A 19793-nucleotide genomic window follows, 5' to 3' on the forward strand; every position below is an offset into this window, starting at 1 on the left:
CAACTCACGTGCTTTCAATCGAAATCTCGCCATTCATTCCCTGACATTACTAGCTTTCCAGTCTTCTGAGTACACTTTCTATTATATTCCCCAAAGGTGAAGGTGCTCCTTTTGACGTCATGAGTATCATTTGGGGTTTTCATTTCTACTTTTCTCTTTCAGTTTTTTATGATGGATTTTGAGCAGTGAGTTGAATCCGATCAAAAGACGACTTGATTTTACTAGTTTAAATCTTATTTGAGAATCTCGAAACTCGCCGTTACTAGCTTTTGACTGGGCATCATGATTACCCGCATCCAGTTCCAAGCGTTAGTAATCGATTATTTTACGATTTTAGTACCAGTCTCATTAAAATTGCGAAACAATCGATTTTAATCAATTAATCGATTATAATCCCTCTTTTTAAAATCAAATTATAATTATTTATAATCCATTGTAATCGATTATAATCGATTATTTATTCGTCTTTTTTCGATACAATTGTAATCGATTACAATTGATTATAGTCCATTATTTTTACTCAAATTTCTATTTCATTAGTTTTGCAAAAAAAAATCCATTATAATCGATTATAATCCCTTTTGTTTGTCCAATTTTATCTTCGAAGTTGCATCTAAATTGTTTATATTTTATGCTTTTTGTGGACGTTGGTTCCAATGAAAAATCAGAAAAATATTTTTAAAGTTTTCCAATTAATTCAAATTTATAAGTTTTTTTTTCATTTCTTCCCCAATAGAGTTGTTTTGCGATGCATATTCTAAGACCTTTTAAACACCAAAACATCAGCAAATTGATTTAGTTTCATGATTGATTCGGTAAATTTATTTTTCATCTACCGCGAGAACCTTTCCACTCATATGAAAGGATCTCTATGAAACTTTTGTTTCGTGGTAAAACTTAGTGTTCAGATGAACCAAAGTGCTCAAGAGATCTCTCTTTTAGAGATTTTCTGATTGACACAAAAACAATAACCCATAAAATATAATTCGAAAAAAGAAAATTTTCCGCAAATTAAGAGATTATAATCGATTATAATCAATTATAATTAATTTTAAGGGTTTTTAGTAAGAACTATAATCAATTATAATAAATTATAATCGATTATAAAAGATTATAATCTCTTGGAAAATATCACAATTATAATCAAATATAAATCTCTTAAAAACCTAATTTTGGTAATTATAATCGATAATAATTGTCAACAAATCATGATAATAATCCGTTATAATCGATTATTCACGCCTAAACTTGGATGCGGGTACTGCTTGTCCCTTTAGGGAAAAATGCTGTCAAAGCTATTTTTTCTTTAGAGATTTTTTCTCCCAATAAATTTTACTTCGACAGGGAGGTCGATGATCTACTTGACCAGAAAATTTGAGTGCTTTTGCCGCTCAAAAGAAATAGTTACTGTCGTCTATGATATCTTCGACTGACAATTTTGCTCTCTTGTCACCTCTCAGAACTCCTCGATCAGCGTTGTTTTTCTTTGAATACACTCAAATTAACTGACTTTGTAGCTTTCGTACGCTTTCTTTTACTTGATTCGCGATTTTTGTAGATTACGACATTTGAATGACTGACATATATGAGTTTTTGCGCCAGTTTACGCTGAGAGCCCTTGTCTTCAAGGTTTGTTATCATTCAGTGTAGTCATCATCGTTTTCAACCCATATTTTTGAATTGTTTTATGCAAACAATTTGCCCTTGTTTTTTATGTGACTTAAAATGCAAACTGGTATGCGGATATCCTTATTTAGGGTCCGCCGTAGGAATTATGGTCTATTGTAAATTCGAATATAGTTCTTTTAATTTTTATTTTATGGGAAAAAAGAACGAGTTTTTTTTATTATTCTCAATGTACAATTGGAAAGGCTGTACAAAACTCAAGTTAATACCATTCATTTAAATAAAATTATTTAAAAAAAATTTTGAATTTTTTTTCTGAAAATCAAAATTTTGAAAAAATCGCATTTTCTCGAAAAATAATAAAATTTGGAACGTCATATTTTGTGCCCAGATTCGCAGCTTTGGATCCTGGCCTTGCAGCATTTAATCCTGGGTTTTGATACACGAGAGAGAGAAATCATACAATCAAGAAAAATCATATACCCTCGAGAAAATTAATCTAAGATTGATTATGTAAGGGCATGATTTCCTAAAATGCATAAACATTTTGGTGGGCAACCAATAGCACATTTTTTGAAACAAGACTCAATTGAAACAAGACTGCTCGTATCAAGGCGAAGCCCTGAATGTTCCGACTGCCTTTTAATGTTTATGGAGCAGCAGTAATAACATAAAAAAATTAAATGAAATAAAATAAAATGAAAATTTTTTTTTCTAAAATTTGAAATTTTTTACGAAAATCATCCCCCCACACGCCATATAAAGTACAAAAAGAGAGATTTCATTTGTTGTAACGAATCAATTATGGCAAATAAGCTTCGTTCAACCCATTTGGAACGGTTTATAAGACGGATTAAATCTCCGCTTACGCGTTAATAGCGCGAATTATATCGCGCGTTAATTGTCCCAAATTGGTCAAAATGGCCAAAATGGCAATCTTTAAACCCTCATAACTTCACGGAAAATGATCACAGGTGAAATATCTTTTCAAATTTAAGCTCAGGACAACAATACCTTTTGAATGATATAAAAAAAATCCGACAAAAATGGCTAGTTAAAAAGTCGAAATTTGTCTGAAGAAAAAAAACCCATCCCGAGCACAAATATTCCGTTACTTTCGTATCCAAAGTCGGAACAAACAATAATCTTTTGTGTTAGCTATTCGGATAAGCACCCACCTTTAGGAAGTCGATATCTGTAGTCGAATTGTGATTCATCTGTAGACACGGGAGGGGTGGAGTATCGGATGCCGACTGCGTAGTAGCTGCTGCCGACATGTCTCTCGAAGTCACATTGGGGTTCGAGCTGGATTATCATCGCAACATCCGAGGATATCTCCAGTTTCTTCAGTGCACATACGGTATCCTTGCCCTTCAGTTCCGGTAACTTGATTCCAACCTAAACACATGCGCGACGTCGTGCCGTAAGACATGCAATATTTCAAGATTGGTGGAATTTTAGGCTAAAATCAGAGATTAATTGAAACAAAGTAACTCAAACACACAAGAGTCATATTGAGAATACCGCTTCCAATTGCAAAACATCACTACCGCAGTGAATGAACAGATTGATTATTCAGGTATTTAGGAAGATTCACAGTCATTTTAATTTCCAGTTAAAAAAACGGTTGAGCGAAAAACGAGAAATTAACCTTCTTTTTCTGCTTCTTGTTTTCCGCCGAAGCGCTGCCCTGCGGTATGCCAATTTTGATCACTTTTTTTGTATCTCTGATCTTCGTGCTTATTGCACTCTTCTTCACTGATATAGACAACATTGGGGCCAGTTCATTCACTTCGTCCGCGTGGCCTAACGTCGAACTAGCCGTCTGTGTAGTGAGCGAAGTGAGCAACTGGATTGGCTCTTCGTCTGTCGAGGTATCGAGTAACATGTCTTCGGCTGATATCATTTCGACACTGGGAACTACACTTTCATGGGTGAACGAGACGGGATCTCCGTCGGCATCTTCCAGCTCTAGATTTTCACCAGCAACTAGAGCCATGTCTATAAAGATTGAATATGAAAATAAAATTACGCAACATTTTGATAATTTTTTGAAACGTCTTTATTTAGTTTATTGTGTTACATTTATGGGGTCTTTTCTCTTTGCCCAAACTTTGCTCACTAAGGTATTTTGAAAGTTTGATCATGTTAATCTAATCTGTTAGTTGAATTTAATTTGGGCAAGTAGAAATCTGGGTTCTCAAAAAAACAGAAGCTCGGTCTTTATACCCATTAAAAATAATTCTTATTCTTTCAAAATTTGACTGATTTTCCTTAAAAATGCAGGGATGATATCCTGAGCGTTAAATCAAGCTTAGAAACTGGCAAAAAATGCGAACTCAACGACAATTAAAAACGCGTTTAGCATCCTTTTTATAATGAAATTTATGCCTAGAAAATAGGCGAAAATTGGAGAAAAAAGTCATTTTGAGGCTCAATTAAGTAAAAATGGTTTGTTTTTACCAGTCCCATGAAAATATAGCTCATTTCCTAGTAACAATGTTCCAATTATATAATAGAAATTTTCATTTCATTTTTCATAATTTTTTTTTGGGGGGGGGGGAGGGGAGAAAAGACCTCAGAAGCTTAATGAACGCAGTTTGATAATTTCGGGCCGTATAACAGAAAAACCCCATTTTTGTCGTTTCATTTGCAATATAACAAGACGTTGCTGATTGCAGATAGATTCAGCCCTGAATCAAAGTAGCCAGAGGAAGATGAAATTATGAAATTTTCAATCATATTGGTCATTTAACAAAAAAAGGATTCGAAGACGCTTTTAAAACTATATATAATCATTCTTCTATTGTGGAAATAGAAGTCAAAGAAAGAGTTTGTTTAACTAAAATATCGACTTCTAGCACTCTTGTTTTTATTAGAGCTTCAGTTATAAGTACCAGACAAATCCATGTCTTCGGGATGGAAGTCCTGGGGAGCACTGAGCTGACACTGTGCGACAAATGAGTCGTCGGCTAATTGAACCTTTTCCTCTCCTATAGCCTGATTATCAGTCACAGACACCACGCTTTGCTCCATCTCAACCAGCGCCTGACTATTCCCGCTGACCGACGACTGAAAATGAAGAAAAAATCCCTTGGGTTCTCACTCTTTTGCTCGATATCGATTGAAAGAAATTTTTATAGCCAAATCCAAATAAATTTGTTATATTAATTACTACAAAACTCAGTTTTTGGGCCATATTAAAAAACCAGATACTGACCGAAGAGCCAATCTGACAGGAGCTGCTGTAAGTTAGTTATTTGAAGACCTCTCGCATTTTCAAGATTTTAATTAATTCCCGTTTTTGTTATTGTTTTCCGCTTTAAACGTTATTGGACTTTAATGGTTTCGGCGCTTGTTGTATTGACTTAACTGCCTTATATTGGATCTTTTTGAGGGCAAAAAATAATTTAATGCTTTTTTGAGCCTCGTTTGACGTAACAACATGCAGAACTCTTAAAAGTTTTTATAGCACAAAATTTTCTAGGAAACTTTTTTTGGTTAAACGGACATATAACCCAAGTTTTGTCTGCCTTGTTGCGTCTCGGTAATTTTTGTCTCAGTGCTAAATTAATGCTGGGTATTCATTTTTTACATCTCAAATTGAATATCCTTCGAGACATGCGTTTGTATATGTAGTTTTTTGTTTTATTTGAGTCTTTTTTGGGTCTTAGTGGCTTCTGTCTCGTTTCTTTCCTCTAGCTTGCAATGCTTTGAATGCTTTGAATGCTTTGTGTGTGATGTATCGCAAGTATTGCGAAGCTCCGCTTCACCTCCTCTATGTCTAAAGCTAATTCTGGATGATAGTGTGATAAAAGCAATACCTGTACTTCAGTTGGCACAGGTGTAGCAGTGGCTGCTGGCCCGTATATCACAGTTGTCGGGGCGGCAGTTTGAATAATTATTGGAATAACTTCCTCTCCTTCAGGATTAGCTGTTGATGTGTTGGCTCGCTAAAACAACATAACTTTTATGGCTTTATATCATTGACGTCAGTAATTTACTAATTTAAAATTTAAAAAAATTCAAGCGCACATTATCAATGACAATTACAGCAATTTATTTTCAAGGTTCATAAACATTATTCACCTAGGACTAACGCTAAGCTTAAGGTTTTGAGAAGTTGGCCCTAGATACACAAAAAATATTCAAGTTAGCTCGAAATGTGCATAAGAATAGAAAAGACGCCAACAGCTTCAACTATTTTTTTTTCAAATTTTTGTTCAACCAAGGTTTTTTATATCAAATCTTTTATTGTTAAATCCTAAAAGTCTCGAACTATTGCAGAGTGTTCAAATAGTGCCTTGAAAATAGTGCACAATAAACACACCTAATGGTTCGTTTTTTTTTTCAATTTCAACAAAAGTAAAGAACAATTTTGAGTAAAAAAGATTTAAAAAATCGGATTCATTTGATGCTGCCGATAATCTTGAGGCATAATCATTAATTGCACCTGGTAATTTTTTCTTTTAAAAAATCAACCTTCTATTTTTCGCAGTATGCTCTAGTAAGCTCAAAGGGAGCTTATATAGGGGCAGGGATCAAGCCAACTGACACTGAAACTAACCGCTGCTAAAGTGTAGTTTTAAGAGTATATATCTTGTGAAGTGGCGCAAGTCATCCACACAAAAACTCAATCAACATGTCAAAAATGACTTTGTGAAGCTTTTGGTTGTCTACTATAAAATTATGCAAAACTTTGCGAACAAAATTTTTAAATTAGTACTTATTTTGTATTTCATCAACCTTATCAAATAAAGGCATCTATCTCCTTGAAAAAATTGTACATTTTTTTCAATTTGAAAGAAAATATTTAGTTGATGACTGCGCCCCTAAAACATTGAAACTTAGTTACTCTAAGTGATGAGAGAAAGCATGACGACTCTTAACGAATTTTTGAAAAAGTAAAAAAATTGAGTTAAATAACACTATATAATTGCTTAGTGATATCTTTGAGGAGCTTATATGAATGTAACTTAACCGCAGTAGCAGTTTTCTTGTCAGCCATCAGTTTAGTTCCGGCTATTTGAAAATGTGGAGGAACTTGACTTTCGGGTGTGATTTAGTTTTTTCCCTTGCAAAATCAAGTACCACAAACAATCCTCGTAATGAGTAGACTCATACAATAGCTTAAAATTGCTCAATTTAAAACATGATCTCATTTTCATCGGGGACGAGTTAGTTTTTGGATTTTTTGGCGCCAAATTGTAAATCAAAAGCTTCAAACTTCAAAAAAATTTCTGCAAAAAAGTTGATGAAAAATGTTTTGAAAGTTTTCAAAAATTACTAAGGAATTTTTTCAGTTACTGTAGTCAATTTTCTACAAAAACTGTTTTACAATCAGGCTATTTTAATGTGATTGTCGATTACGCCTAATTCATTTTTTGGTCAAGATCTTTTGATTAAATCACGCAGAAAACGAATTTGAAAACATTTTTTTTTGTTTTTTTTATGTGCTGATTGCACAGTAATCAACGATCCTTGTTCTTTTTGGTGCAATTTAACATCTGAACTTAGTTTAGTTTCATTAGTTAACCCATCAAGTAAAACACCTTCTTGAATGATTGTTTTTATAAAAAAACGGTAGTAATTAAACCTTTGCCATGGAACACAGTTGAACACAGTTCGCTTTCTTAACTTTAGATCAAACAATCTTGAGAACGTTTTTAAACATATTTTTTGTGATTCTCAAAAAAAACTCAAAACTTGAATAAAAAACCCAAGATAATTTAAGCCATTTGAAATTTCTATTTCTAGATTACTCAGAGAAACTTCTTGTTTGTTGATGCATCACTTTTTGCACAAACACACTAGTTGATGTCCCATTTGTTATGGTGCAAAAAATCTTACTCAGATCCTCTTTTTTGGTCTACCAAAGATAGCTGTACTATCAGCAATAGTTTCAAGTTCACGTTTCTCGCAAATGCCAGACAGATCAAAAAAAAGCCTAGTTTAAATTTTTTGATATAAGAATCAAGTTTTCAGAAACGATAGATGAGCTAGTTGTTGTTTAACAAGAGTGAGAGGCTATCCTTTAATCCCATATTGCTCAAGGTTACCGAGCAAAAACTGGTGACTAACCGGGTCAACATTTTCTCTGAAGGCCAATAAAAGAATACTATTTTGTCGTAAAGAAGCCGTTTGAAAACTTAGTCTAGAGTGTTAAACAGCGAAACTGGTCTTCAACTGTTATTATTTAATGAGTTGCTTTTTTTTTAAAGAAAAACCGTTAATTAAGCAACCTCAAAGGTATGAAATTGTAATTTATTCTCAATGAGATTACAAAAATTTGGGAGAACAATGAATTAAGTTATTTAAAGAGCGCGTGCTAGATATGCCATCTGGGCCACATAAATATTTTTTCTGATGAAATTTGGTAGCTCTTTTCAGAACGTGTGAACGCTAGCACTTGGTAAACTCAATAAAAAAACTTGATCAGCCTGGACTGCAAGCGAAGCATCCACAGTAGAAAAACAAATTTTATTTATACAAATATTCATCGACTTTTTCCATCTCATTTAATGATTCTGATGGTAGAAACTGTTTGAAGTGTAAAATTTAATTTGTACTTAGTCATATTTTTATCAAATTAGAACCCTAGTTTTTTGACTTTGTGAGTAGCACTTTTCAATTAGTTTTTTTTTTCACAAGATAAAGATGCAGCTTAATTTCCTTATTCATGTCATTCTTATGGATAAACTAATTCTATTTGTTTTTAGTAGACTAATAGGGCTTGCTTCTCTAACTGATCCTGAATTATTTTCACCCTTTATGTTATTGTTCTGTTCAGATCACTTGAAAATTTTAACGAGCTGAAACTTTACGTAGTTCTAACAAAAACACTTCTTGGCTTTTAAGAAGCAAAAAATGCGATAATGATCTTTTGTTAAATACAATCTTTTTTCAGGTGAAAAGCTTTTCAAATTTCATATTTTTCAAAAAATGGATTCTAATTTTATTTATCTTGCGGCAACTCTACAGTGATTGCTTCAATACCTACTACATGGTTGAAAGAGGTAGATGAAGCTAGATTGTGATTTAATAAGGTTTTCAGTCCTGAAGAAAATTAAAATTCCATTCGATTAAATTTCTATTCTGTGTGGAATCGTGCAACACTGCGTTGACATCTCCCATCAATGCAGATTTTTTCAAAAAAAAAATTAATCGAAACTTCTTTTTAGGAAAGTGAAGGGAAATCTAAAAGGAAATTACCTTATGGCATTTTTTTTAATTCAAATCTACGTCAATTTTATGGCTTCCAAATCATAATTTTTCCAAAAACAAAGTAAAAGACTTTTGTTAAGATTTGACCCCGCTTCCTTGTTTTCTCTAATTTTCACAACAGGAGGGTAGTACATCTCAATGTTATAAGAGTTAGCTTCAGCTTTGTAACAAAACCAAGTAGGTAATTGGACCTATGTCGTTGCATAACGTGAAAAACACAAGAGAACGTTGGATTGATATTCCGCTTTTTGTTTTGTTGGGGGTGTATTTAGCTAGTTCACTTTCTGAAATTCCCGTTTTTCTTCGTCACTAGCTTGCTTGATTTTTTTTATAAATCTAATGTGCTTCTCTTTTTTGCCACCTGTTTGAATCATCCTTCATTCATCTTAATTTTAAAATTTGGTTTCTTGCAGTTCTTTTTAGTGCACAGTCTTTAAGCTATGGTCAGTCTCATTCATGGTTTACTGGGACTGTTTTCTGTTTGTTTCACCATTATTGCAGAAAAGTTTTAGTTGGTTTTAGTTGCTGTAAGAAGACCCATAAGACGTTTTTCTCTGACAAAAATTGTCACGCTTTGACAAATGTTGATAGATAAAAATGAGTTTGATATGTTAGCATTCAGGTTTTCCTTTTTGTCCGCGGTGATAATGTTGTTTTTATTGTCAAACGAAACGAAATGGCCTTCAATCTGAGTGGATAGAGATTGTTGTCTTTTTCGATGGAATGGCATGTCTTGATATCACAGGGCTTCATTTTATTTTGGATACACTTCTCAAAAAAATCGAAAAACTGTTTGAGTTGAATGGAGCATTTTCAATAATTACACAATCTTTCGAGCTGTAGCGCTCTTGTTCTGATAGCTTTTCCTTTAATTTTGTATTTTCATTTTTAAGCCTAACTGTTTCTCCAGTTTGGTTGCTGATAGTTTCTGTCTTCTGCTTCAAAACTTTAACTATCAGCTTCAAGACTGATTTAACTGAGACTTCACAGTCTGCAAAGTTAACGTTCGTCATTAACTGTTGGACAAGATCAATATGCATTTGTGCCATCTGGAACTATTTAATAAGTTTAGCACCATTAAATTCATACTCATGACACTAATTATATCAATTCGAGATGTGTTTCATTCGACAAAAGACTGAAATTTTAAAGCTGGCGTTTTCAGGAAAACATGTGATTTTAACAAACATTTAATTTTCGACAGATTTTTTTTACTTTTGTCGAAAGTAAAAAATTGAGAACTATTGTCGATTTTATTTGGTAGTTCATGCCAAAATTTTGAAGTTGATGCAATTGACTCAATCACAAGCTAGAAAGAAAATACCGAAGAATCGAGATCGTTCTGGAGATAGATGTGTTGTACTTTCCACGAGACCAGCTGTTCATTCCACGAAGTCACACAACTGCTCAGTGCATTCGAGCATCCACAGGGCAGAGATCCACTCTGAAACAAAATTTGAGTTTTAATGAAATTGAAGCACGCACTGATTATCATTCGGATATTCAAGAAACCTGAAAACAATGAAAAGGTACTTAGATAAAGTATAATGAAAACTACTCCAAAGATGGAAAAGGCTGACGCTTTCTTCAGAAAGCGTCAGCATTTTCCATCTAGTTTTCATTATAGCATTTTCCGGAGTAGTTTTCATTATACTTCATCTAAGTGCATTTTCATTGTTTTCAAGTTTTTTTAAAGATAAATTTATTTTTTTGCTCTTATTTTGCAAATATGAAAGAATTAAGATTCTCAATCTGGGCTGAAAGTCACAAAAAATCTTACAAAACCGATTGTGTTTGTTCACGCGCTCTATTTTGTTTATAATCTAATATTCTAATTTTTAATTAAATAAATTGACCTGTTTGGTTGCGAATATGTTGGATATGTCCGACTCGAGGTCTTGTATCTCCACGTCAGGTAGTGAAGAGGACATGTTTGATATCTTCGTCTTCACCACTTCAATGATAGTGTCCGTCAACGACTAAACATCATCAGAATTTAATTAGTTGAAGTCTGCGATAGTAAATACGCCAACTCGACTATTTTTCAGTAGTCGACTATTTATATCATGTCTCATTTAAGTAATTCAAATCCACTCTTTCATGCAGGATAATTTTGATCTGTTTTTTAAAACGAAAAAAAGAGATTTTTCATTGAGTCAAACTTTAAGCAGATAAGGCTAGCGAGCCTTGAATCGAAACCTTTAATATAAAATACAGACCCATCACTCTGGAATGCCAATTACTTGAAATTAAAAACAACTTTTTTAATCCATTATTTAACACAGAGGCAAAGCTGAGCTTCGCACCACTTGCGATACAAAACACAAAAGCCGCTAAGTAAAAAAATCGAAAAATCGATGAGGCTAGGTTTGAAACAGCGAGCCAAGACAACAGAATGTGAAACTAGCATCGAAAGAAATGTAATCATGCGGTAACAAAGCCGGAAATACCTTAGCAGAAACCCTTTAGGCCGAATTTTTTTTATTATTTATCAAGTCTCCCACACCCTCAAACAAACAAACTATGCGGCACTATGCCGTTATAATAATGACCAAAACCTATTAAGCCCAAAAAAGGAAAAAAAAACAAAGCCGAAAAAAAACAGCAAAAAAAATACGACTTTTAAGAAACTATGAAGTCCCCTGACCCTCAAAACACGTACACTGCTCGTGAAACAACGCAAAATGTGGCAACTAAGCCGATATAATGTGCAACATGCGGCCATTTAACCGATATAATGTAGACCGAAACTTATCAAGCCGAAAAAAGAAAAAAAAAACAAAAAAGCCAAAAAAAGTTGTTGTCATGAAAAACTTTAACTATAATTTCCAATAAAACTTTCAATATTTTGGGCGATCCGGAGGTAAACAAAAAAGTTATGTTTCTCTAGAAATCACTCGAACTTAGGTCACGAAACAAAATAAAATAAGCCCGAGCCTATTAAGCCGAAAAACGGACAAAAAAATAAAAAATAAAATTGTAATAAATCGAGTTGTAAAAATCACAACCAACACAAAAAGCAAACTTTAAAAAGACGGATATTTAAAATGACAAATTTAACCATGCTTAATATTTGCAACCGAGAGGAGTAAGTTTTGCAAAGAGGACGATGAAAAGAGGGTTTGCAAAGAGGACTTGAGTTGGAGTCCAGAGGTGAGTCCTGTGGACAAGTTGTTTACGGGAAAAAAGTCTTGTACCCAATTACAATATTCTTGCTATCGCAAATGTATTTATAACAAACTGAAATCATTTACAGTAACTTTGCATGTAACAAATCGCAAAGCACAAAGCCACATCATGTATAAAATAAGCAATCCAAAAAATTGCGAGATACATTAAGTTATTGTTAAGTTGTTTAAAAGAAACACAGGATAACTATGATAGATAAGTCCCTAGACAAAGCAACTATGATAGACAGGTCCCTCATGCATTTCACATGTTATCATTTTGAAAACCAACTTGTGTATAATTTGTTCATTTCAAAAATCTTGCAAAATTTGTTCAGTCACAAAATTTTCAGATTGAAAATTCTAATGAATTCATTATTTATATGAATAAGTCTGCTCTCTTCTGTTTATTTTACAGGTTAACAAACATAATTGGGATGCCTTATTTGTCATCGAACCTAAATTTTGGCGTTTTGTTTTAGTTTTCCTCCTTAAAATGGTGAGGGTAAAAACTTTACAAAGTAACAAAACATAAAATTTGAAAATATACTGCTGACCTTCTGAATGACAAAATCATAATTATTAAAGAATTTGAAAACTCTAGGTGTCTTATTCTCAAGGGACCTGGTTATCTTCAAGGGATGACTCCATCATAGTAGTACCCAAATCATTTTTTTGGTTCATTTGATGAATTAAAAAAGCATCCAGTGTTAACTTATTACTATTCGAATGTCAAAGCACATGCTATGAAAAAGCTGTAAAGGTGCCCCAAAAGTGGCACCAATTTTTGCGACTTCGCAAGTGTCAACAAGAAAACGTTTTATTTTATACAAAACAATGTAACTAGAAGAAATGGAGGACTACGAGTTAAGCTGAGACTCGATCTAACGTTCTGGCAGCAGGTGACTTCCTCTTTCTGTCGCATGAGTCGCTTCACTGAGTTGAGCACCCGAGACAGACAGGTGAATGAGTCACAGTCCACTGCTATCATGTAGCTCACCAGACTCAGCTTATCCCGGATCTAAGCACATGCACAATCTATTACTCAATGCGACCCTAAGTCAAGTTTTTTTGGTACCCGAAATCATTGTTCAATTTTGGCAAAACCGCTACTCTGACTAGTCCAAAAAACAGGTAAAATCATTATTTTGGTACCCGAAATCATTGTTCAATTTTGACAAAACCGCTATTCTGATGAGTCCAAAAAACAGGTAAAATCAATATTTTGGTGCCCTAAATCATTATTCGATTTTGGCAAAATCATTTTTCTGATGAGTCCGAAACACAGCTAAAATTATGTCTACGACTCAAGTCCAAGCCATGCCTTGGTTTTTTCCATGCGTGTAATTTTTTTGAAAACTTGGATATTCGGATTTACCTTTGCCTACATATTTTAACCGCTAAATTTTCAAAGCATGGATTTGCTTTTCTTCATAACATCATTTTTCGCCTGATCTTAGCAATTTTAACTATGATTAATAGTTGTGCTGTAAAATGTAAATAAAATAAATCAATTTTTTTTTGTAAATTTTTTTATTTAGTTTTTTTTTGCTTAAATGGCGCGGCTATATCAAAATGTTTACCTCAAGTTGCGTCCTTTGAAGATAAAAATGATTGTCATGATTTTATGTGTTTCAAGAGACACGCGACTTTAAATCTAAATTTCCTCTGGCAGCAATTTGTTTTCGACTAAAAGGGCGTCTAACCAAGTATTGTCATCCAGTCGGCAAATGATTTTCTTATTTAACGGCGGAATTTTTTTCTTGACATTTTTTCTTCATATTGAACATAATTCGAGACAAATCTGTGAAGTTTTGAAGTTGCAGTTTTTCGAAACTTTTTTTTAGAAAAAGAAACAGTCTGAATCTTTTGGGCTCAAGACGAGCTTTTGTTTGGCTTCTTTCATTTTGTATATTGTTTTATTTGACAATTTGACAATTCCAAATTCAGTAGCCTTAATTGCAATTCAATTCATTTGTTAATCCGGATCAACATTGTTTTTTTTTGTATTTTATATCGAATTTCAAAGAAAGTAGCGGAAAATTGGTTCTCGATGCTTTTTTTGTTCTCAGGAGAAAATTAGACTCTGTAAATAACGAGTTGACTATGAAAATGTAAATTATTTGGAACTCTTCGATACTTTGTTTCTTTTTTTTTATTTCGCAGGGCAATGAAAATTTATATTAGGGAATGACCGATGCGCGCCTTATTTCCAGTGCTGTTTCAGCTAATGCAGAGGCGCAAGTAAGTTCGATTAAAACTTCCTCCAAATTAAATTTGAGACAAAAATTGATCACACATCAGAGCTTATACTCGGTATGGAATTTAAGTCCCAAAAATCTAAATCTTAATCAAATCACTGCATTCTGTATGCACTTTTTGCTGGTCAATTTAAACATTGAATTTTGAACTTGTTAAAACAATTTTTTCTTCGCAATTGAATATCCCCACGATGATCGATTTAAGTACTTGGAATGATACGTGGAAGGAGTAATGACCTGTTGTTTGTGTCGGTAGCTGGCGTACCACTGCAGATACATGTTAGAGCAGTAGAAGGCGGCACTGTGTCTACTTCCTACCTGGCCCAATTCCAGGGCCTCCAATTCCAGACGACAGTCAGAACACTTCTCAGTCGTCGACAACATCTCATCTGAATAAAAAAGATCACCCATTCAAAAATTAGTTCGTTCTAAAAACTGAACTCGCTCGTTTTTGAACACGCTGTTTTTCGAACAAAGTTTTAACTTGAAACCAATTCACAAAAATTTTATTGAATTTTGAATTTTAATAGTATGGATATTATTAGAATGGAGAGTGTTCTCCCAAAACCTTCGCATGGAGAGATGAAGGGAGTGAGGAATAAGATGGAGGCTGAGCAGACCATGGCAGCTATTAGGAAACTTGCGGAAACTAATGAGGACGAGAGTAAAAAACTGTATGATTTTAAATGATTTTTTTTACGAAGAGCTGACTGAAATTGTACGTAAACAGGAGAATTTCACCAGAAAGGTCTCTGAGTTTCTGAGTAACTCCCTCTTGATGCCAGGGACGTTAAGAGGTTCGATGGATGAGAAAATTTTTTCAAAAACTACTTAGACTTTGACATGGTTGCCAATCAATAATAAATGTATTGTGTCGGTAATAAGCCAAATTCAGAGAGATATTTCAAAAAATGCTAATCCTTGTAAAAATCCTGATGATATATATATTCTTTATGATTATATATATTCTTTGCAAAAGTTTGATCTTTGACATAAATCAGGCTCTTAATAAAAGTGAACGTGGAGATTATCAACCTGCACTGAAAACTAGCCCCAAAAATTATTTAAGCATTAAATCAGTGGAAACAAATTGATGGAAACAAGAACCAAAATGGGTTAACCAACAAAATTTTCTTGATAAAACTTCTCACTAAATACTTCTCAAAAATTGCTGATTTTCTCAAAACGTTTTTTTTTCATCATTTTTGACATTATTTTTAAAGGTGTGGACGAAAGTTTTGAACAGCCGAGGCATCTGGTATACTAAGCAACAATGATGCAGTTTTAAGTTGATTGCTGAAAAAGTTAAAAAACGAATTTGTGAAAGACTGAAAAAATTTTGGCTGATGTTTTAAAAAAAAACATGACTTGCTTGTAATTATTGAACATTCAATTTTCCTAAGCATGATCATAGCATTTAACATTTTAACATCTTTAAAGCATAATCCGTTTACGTTCTACACTTGGGCACCTTTTTATTCCAATACTTTTTAGATAAGAAAGTCTATTAATCGAATTTCAAAATTTTAAATCAGTGATTTAAGGATAGAAAAACTTGATCATAATCGGTTCGATTCTCTGCTTATCTCAGCAACAAAAAGATATGGAACATATTATTTCCATTGAAAAACTTGATGCAATTTTATGCGGATAGCGCTTCCTCAGAGTATTTGTGTATTAAAACAACTTTGATATAATCGGGAGCAAGAAACTTTTTCCAAAGAAAATAGAAGTAGGCAGCGATGCTGACCTCTGTAAAGAATTTTTTGATAAATGCTAAAATGAACAAATTTTATCGAACCTCTTGGTGAAAATTTTTTGATATAAAAAGTTTTTCAAGATATCAGTATATTTATCAAAAATATCGCCTCAGTGACACACATGACAGACGTTATGCAAACAAACAGCTTTCTTTTCCAACAATTGAAAAAAACATCAGACATGAAAGTAAACTAAATCAGCAGGCAAAAAAACTAATTTACTTTTGCTGCAAAGTTACCTTTTTTGGGAACAAATTAGGACATATTTAGCTATGTTAGTGTAACGTTAGCACAGAAACAATCTATTTTGTTCAAAGGAAATTTTAGCAACAAATATTTCTAATTTGAAAGTTTTTGCCATAAGTTTTGATGCAATTTTTTGCAGAAGATGATTTTTCAAGATGCAAGTATTTTCATCAAAAATATCTCCTCGATGACACACAATACAAACGTATTTCAAACAAACAGCTTTCATTTGCAACAATTGAAAAAAAACATCAGGCTTGAAAGTAAGCTAAACCAGCAGGCAAAAATACTGACATAACCTTGCAGCAAAACTGCTTCGTTTTTAGAGCAGAAACGATCCTTTTTGTCTAATTTGAAAACTTTTTCCATGAAATGTAAAAAAGTTTTTTCAGCGAAAAAAAGTATCGGAGACAGTGTTGCCTTTCAGGCAAAAATCGAGTGAAAATAAAGTTTTTGGTAACTCTGACATAAATCAAAAACAAAAACTGAACGCAAAATCAAAAATCAAAGAAACCCAATACAATAAAAAGGCTGGTAAGAACGCCAGAGGCAAAATTTTTGAACAAATTGATTTATATTTTAATGACAAATTTGTGTGATTTTTGTTCACATCCAAAGAGAAACATACTAAAAGTGCACACCTGAAGAAAACAGAACATTTTTGAGAACTGTACAAAAACTGAGTTTGACTGATCAAAAAATTTGACGTTTGAGTTTAGATCTGAAGAAAATGAATTTAGCAGCATGAATACAACCAGTTGTATTATTTTAGATTTACATTTTGCAAGTATTAATTGTAGCACTACAATATCAGAATTGAAAATTTTGTTCCGCATGGTTTCTTTGTTCAAATGAACTGAGAATCATTATGGGATGCAAAAGAAAACATCTAATTAAACCATGAAGTTGAGATAGAGTTGAATTGGGGCCTAGAAAATTAAGTTTGAGAACGTTTAAATGAAGAACGTTTAAAAGTTTCTTAAAAACATTTTAAAATGAAATAGGAAGACTCGGCAAAAGTCTAAAAAAACCAATTCAGAACGTTGAAAAACTTTTACGAAACAAGAAAAACGATGTCTATTACCAGATATTCAGTAAAAAAAAACAAGTCGACATCAAAAATTCACAATGCCTGGAACTTCATCAAAGAGTCTCCTAAAAAGAAGGAAGCAATCGATTAGTTTGTATTAACTTTCGACCACTTTTTTCCCAAATTTTGCTAAATTCCACAAAAAACTATTTTAAAATTTTTATCGGTCAATGAATTTAGTATTTAGAAGAAAAAAACCTCAGTTGATGCCATAGTGAAAATTTTGGTGACAACTTCTGAGAAAATGTTTGAGAAGGTAAATTAAAAGCGCTCTATTTTGGGTGTTTTTAGCTTTTTGCAATTCCGTTGATACAGTTGATTATGCCATTCTGTTTGCAAAACGTCAAATATATGGCCTAAGGGGCCGGGTTCACTCACTCCTAAAGTCTTATCTCTCTCAAAGAAAATAATTTGTTTGCTATTGAAAAGCATTGCCGAAACGATTATACCAGTGGAATCTAGAGTTTCACAATTTTATTAATATTTCCAAATCTTTTCCTGCTCTTTTCAAATGAGCTTTTGAAGCAGTACAGAATTCTTAAAGTACTTTGTTTGCTAAGGATACATATCTACATGGATAATTACAAAAGGTTGATGCTACAAAACAATCTTCCTGAAATAGTAAAAAGGATGATTGGATGATAGCGATTAGAAAGGCACCAAAAAGATGAAGAATAGAATTTTTGATTGCAAGCGGGAAAAATAATACCCGCAAAGTAAATTAAACAGCCAATCTTACAAAACACCCAAAATATCAAATACTTCGGCGTAACTATATTTTTGACTCATATCGACGCTATTGAAAAAATAAAAAAGTAAATCTCAAATTTAATTAAAGTAATCGTTTTCTAGATTTTGTTATTAGAAGTTAACCGCGAACAAAAATTAACCAACTACATTCCAAAAATTAAAAAAAAAAGTAAGACGAACCGAAAAAAAAATATATTTTTCCTTGGTTGAGCTATACATATATGAGGTCTCAAGTCTTTTAAATAATGTTTAAAAATCTGAAGATTGCAGTGAAACAGACTATAATTTCATTTTAAAAAACAAAATAATCGATTCTTTAGGAGACGATACACGAGCCAGGAGTCTCAAAATGAAACAATAAATTAATGAGTATATAATGCAAAACATTATGATCTGCACGTAGTGTCTTATTCAACGTTCTGGCTAATTTTGACACGGATATTATTTCAAATTTTATCGATTTGAATCAATCCGATATGAGCAGATTTTTGAAATTTTCAAAGATAATTGTATAATTCATTAAGAATTGTTAACTGAAATTATTTTGGTAAGTAGATTGCTTTTTGATCAGTTGCTTAATTGAACGAATGTTTAAAGTAGATTAATTTATGATTAATCATGCTGCGTGATATGGTTTTTTATCTCTAACTTTTTGAACTATTTTTGAGCTTTGCATTTTTATTTCACTTTCTTTTTTTTTCATAAAAAGTGGTCATTTATTTAAAGAATTTCAAAATAGCAAAAAATAAAATTAAAAAAAAAATCAAATAAATTTTGACAAACATGTTTCTCATGAAATAGAAAGTTATTATGCGGGCACTTTAAGCAAACTAGATAGCCTTCAGTCTCCTCTCACTCTGGCTCTCTTCGAGTGGTAAACTATAAGGTTTTATACATTTTTGTTGCGCGTATAGTTTGAAAACACATTTATGTATAAACAAAAATTAGATGATTATTTATTAGTTCCCAAAAACTATTATGCAATTTTTTTGAAATTTTCAGCCCAAAGCCATTTACTTGAGTGCAACGAAAACTCAAATAACTCAGCAGGTAACCATTAGTTTTAGATTATACCTTGGCTTTCGGGTCCACAAACATTCTCCATTGATACAGCTTCCTGGACATGACTGTCATAATTATCATCCTTGTTAGCCCAATAGCTGTTTCTCCATTTTAGATACTCGTGTAGTGAGGCCGCATTTTTATTTGACAGGATGTTGTAGCAAGTGCGACACTTCAAGTAGGGACACTTCACACGGTCTACTTTGATCACGTCGAAGTTACCTATAGATGCGAAATCATGAAAACCCCGCAATCAACTTCCATTATATGAAGCAATCATTTATTTCTTTAGCATTTACTTTTTCTCGGCTTCAGCCTTTGCTTTTTTCATAAATAATCTCATTATTAGGCATAAGCAATTGGCACTTGTGCAATTGACACAGAAACTTCCGACAGATATGTTTGAGAAAAATTCTAATTAAAAAATGGATATATTTTTTTTAATTTTCAGTTTTTCGAAACTTTTCGAAGTTTTTCTTTCAATATATATATTTTTAAAACCTAATCGTTATTTGGTTTTTAATACATTATTTGAAAAAAATCGTCGGATGAAGAACCTGCAGTTCCATCCGCTTTTAGCTAAATTTTTGACTCAATAGCAAAAAAC

At 32.8% G+C, this 19793-nt stretch overlaps 2 protein-coding genes across 2 annotated transcripts in view; both read right to left on the reverse strand.

Annotated features, from left to right (window-relative positions):
- The window catches only part of LOC134844539 (3'(2'),5'-bisphosphate nucleotidase 1-like), a 553428-nt gene extending 543507 nt beyond the window's left edge, over positions 1–9921 (reverse strand). Inside the window, exon 1 of the mRNA XM_063861265.1 lies at positions 9906–9921. The gene's annotated coding sequence lies outside the window, so the exon portion shown is untranslated. The remainder of the gene's footprint in view (positions 1–9905) is intronic.
- Positions 1–19793, reverse strand: part of LOC134844962 (uncharacterized) — a 161774-nt gene that overhangs the window by 75151 nt on the left and 66830 nt on the right. The window contains exons 30-38 of the mRNA XM_063861788.1: positions 19199–19408; positions 14516–14667; positions 12907–13038; positions 10707–10829; positions 10175–10294; positions 5451–5579; positions 4524–4698; positions 3278–3627; positions 2805–3024 (exon numbers count right to left, since the gene is read on the reverse strand). Coding sequence (XP_063717858.1) covers positions 2805–3024; positions 3278–3627; positions 4524–4698; positions 5451–5579; positions 10175–10294; positions 10707–10829; positions 12907–13038; positions 14516–14667; positions 19199–19408 — 1611 coding nt within the window. The remainder of the gene's footprint in view (positions 1–2804; positions 3025–3277; positions 3628–4523; positions 4699–5450; positions 5580–10174; positions 10295–10706; positions 10830–12906; positions 13039–14515; positions 14668–19198; positions 19409–19793) is intronic.

Source organism: Symsagittifera roscoffensis, chromosome 4 (assembly GCF_963678635.1).
Source record: "Symsagittifera roscoffensis chromosome 4, txSymRosc1.1, whole genome shotgun sequence".
NCBI classification, from domain to species: Eukaryota; Metazoa; Xenacoelomorpha; order Acoela; family Convolutidae; genus Symsagittifera; species Symsagittifera roscoffensis.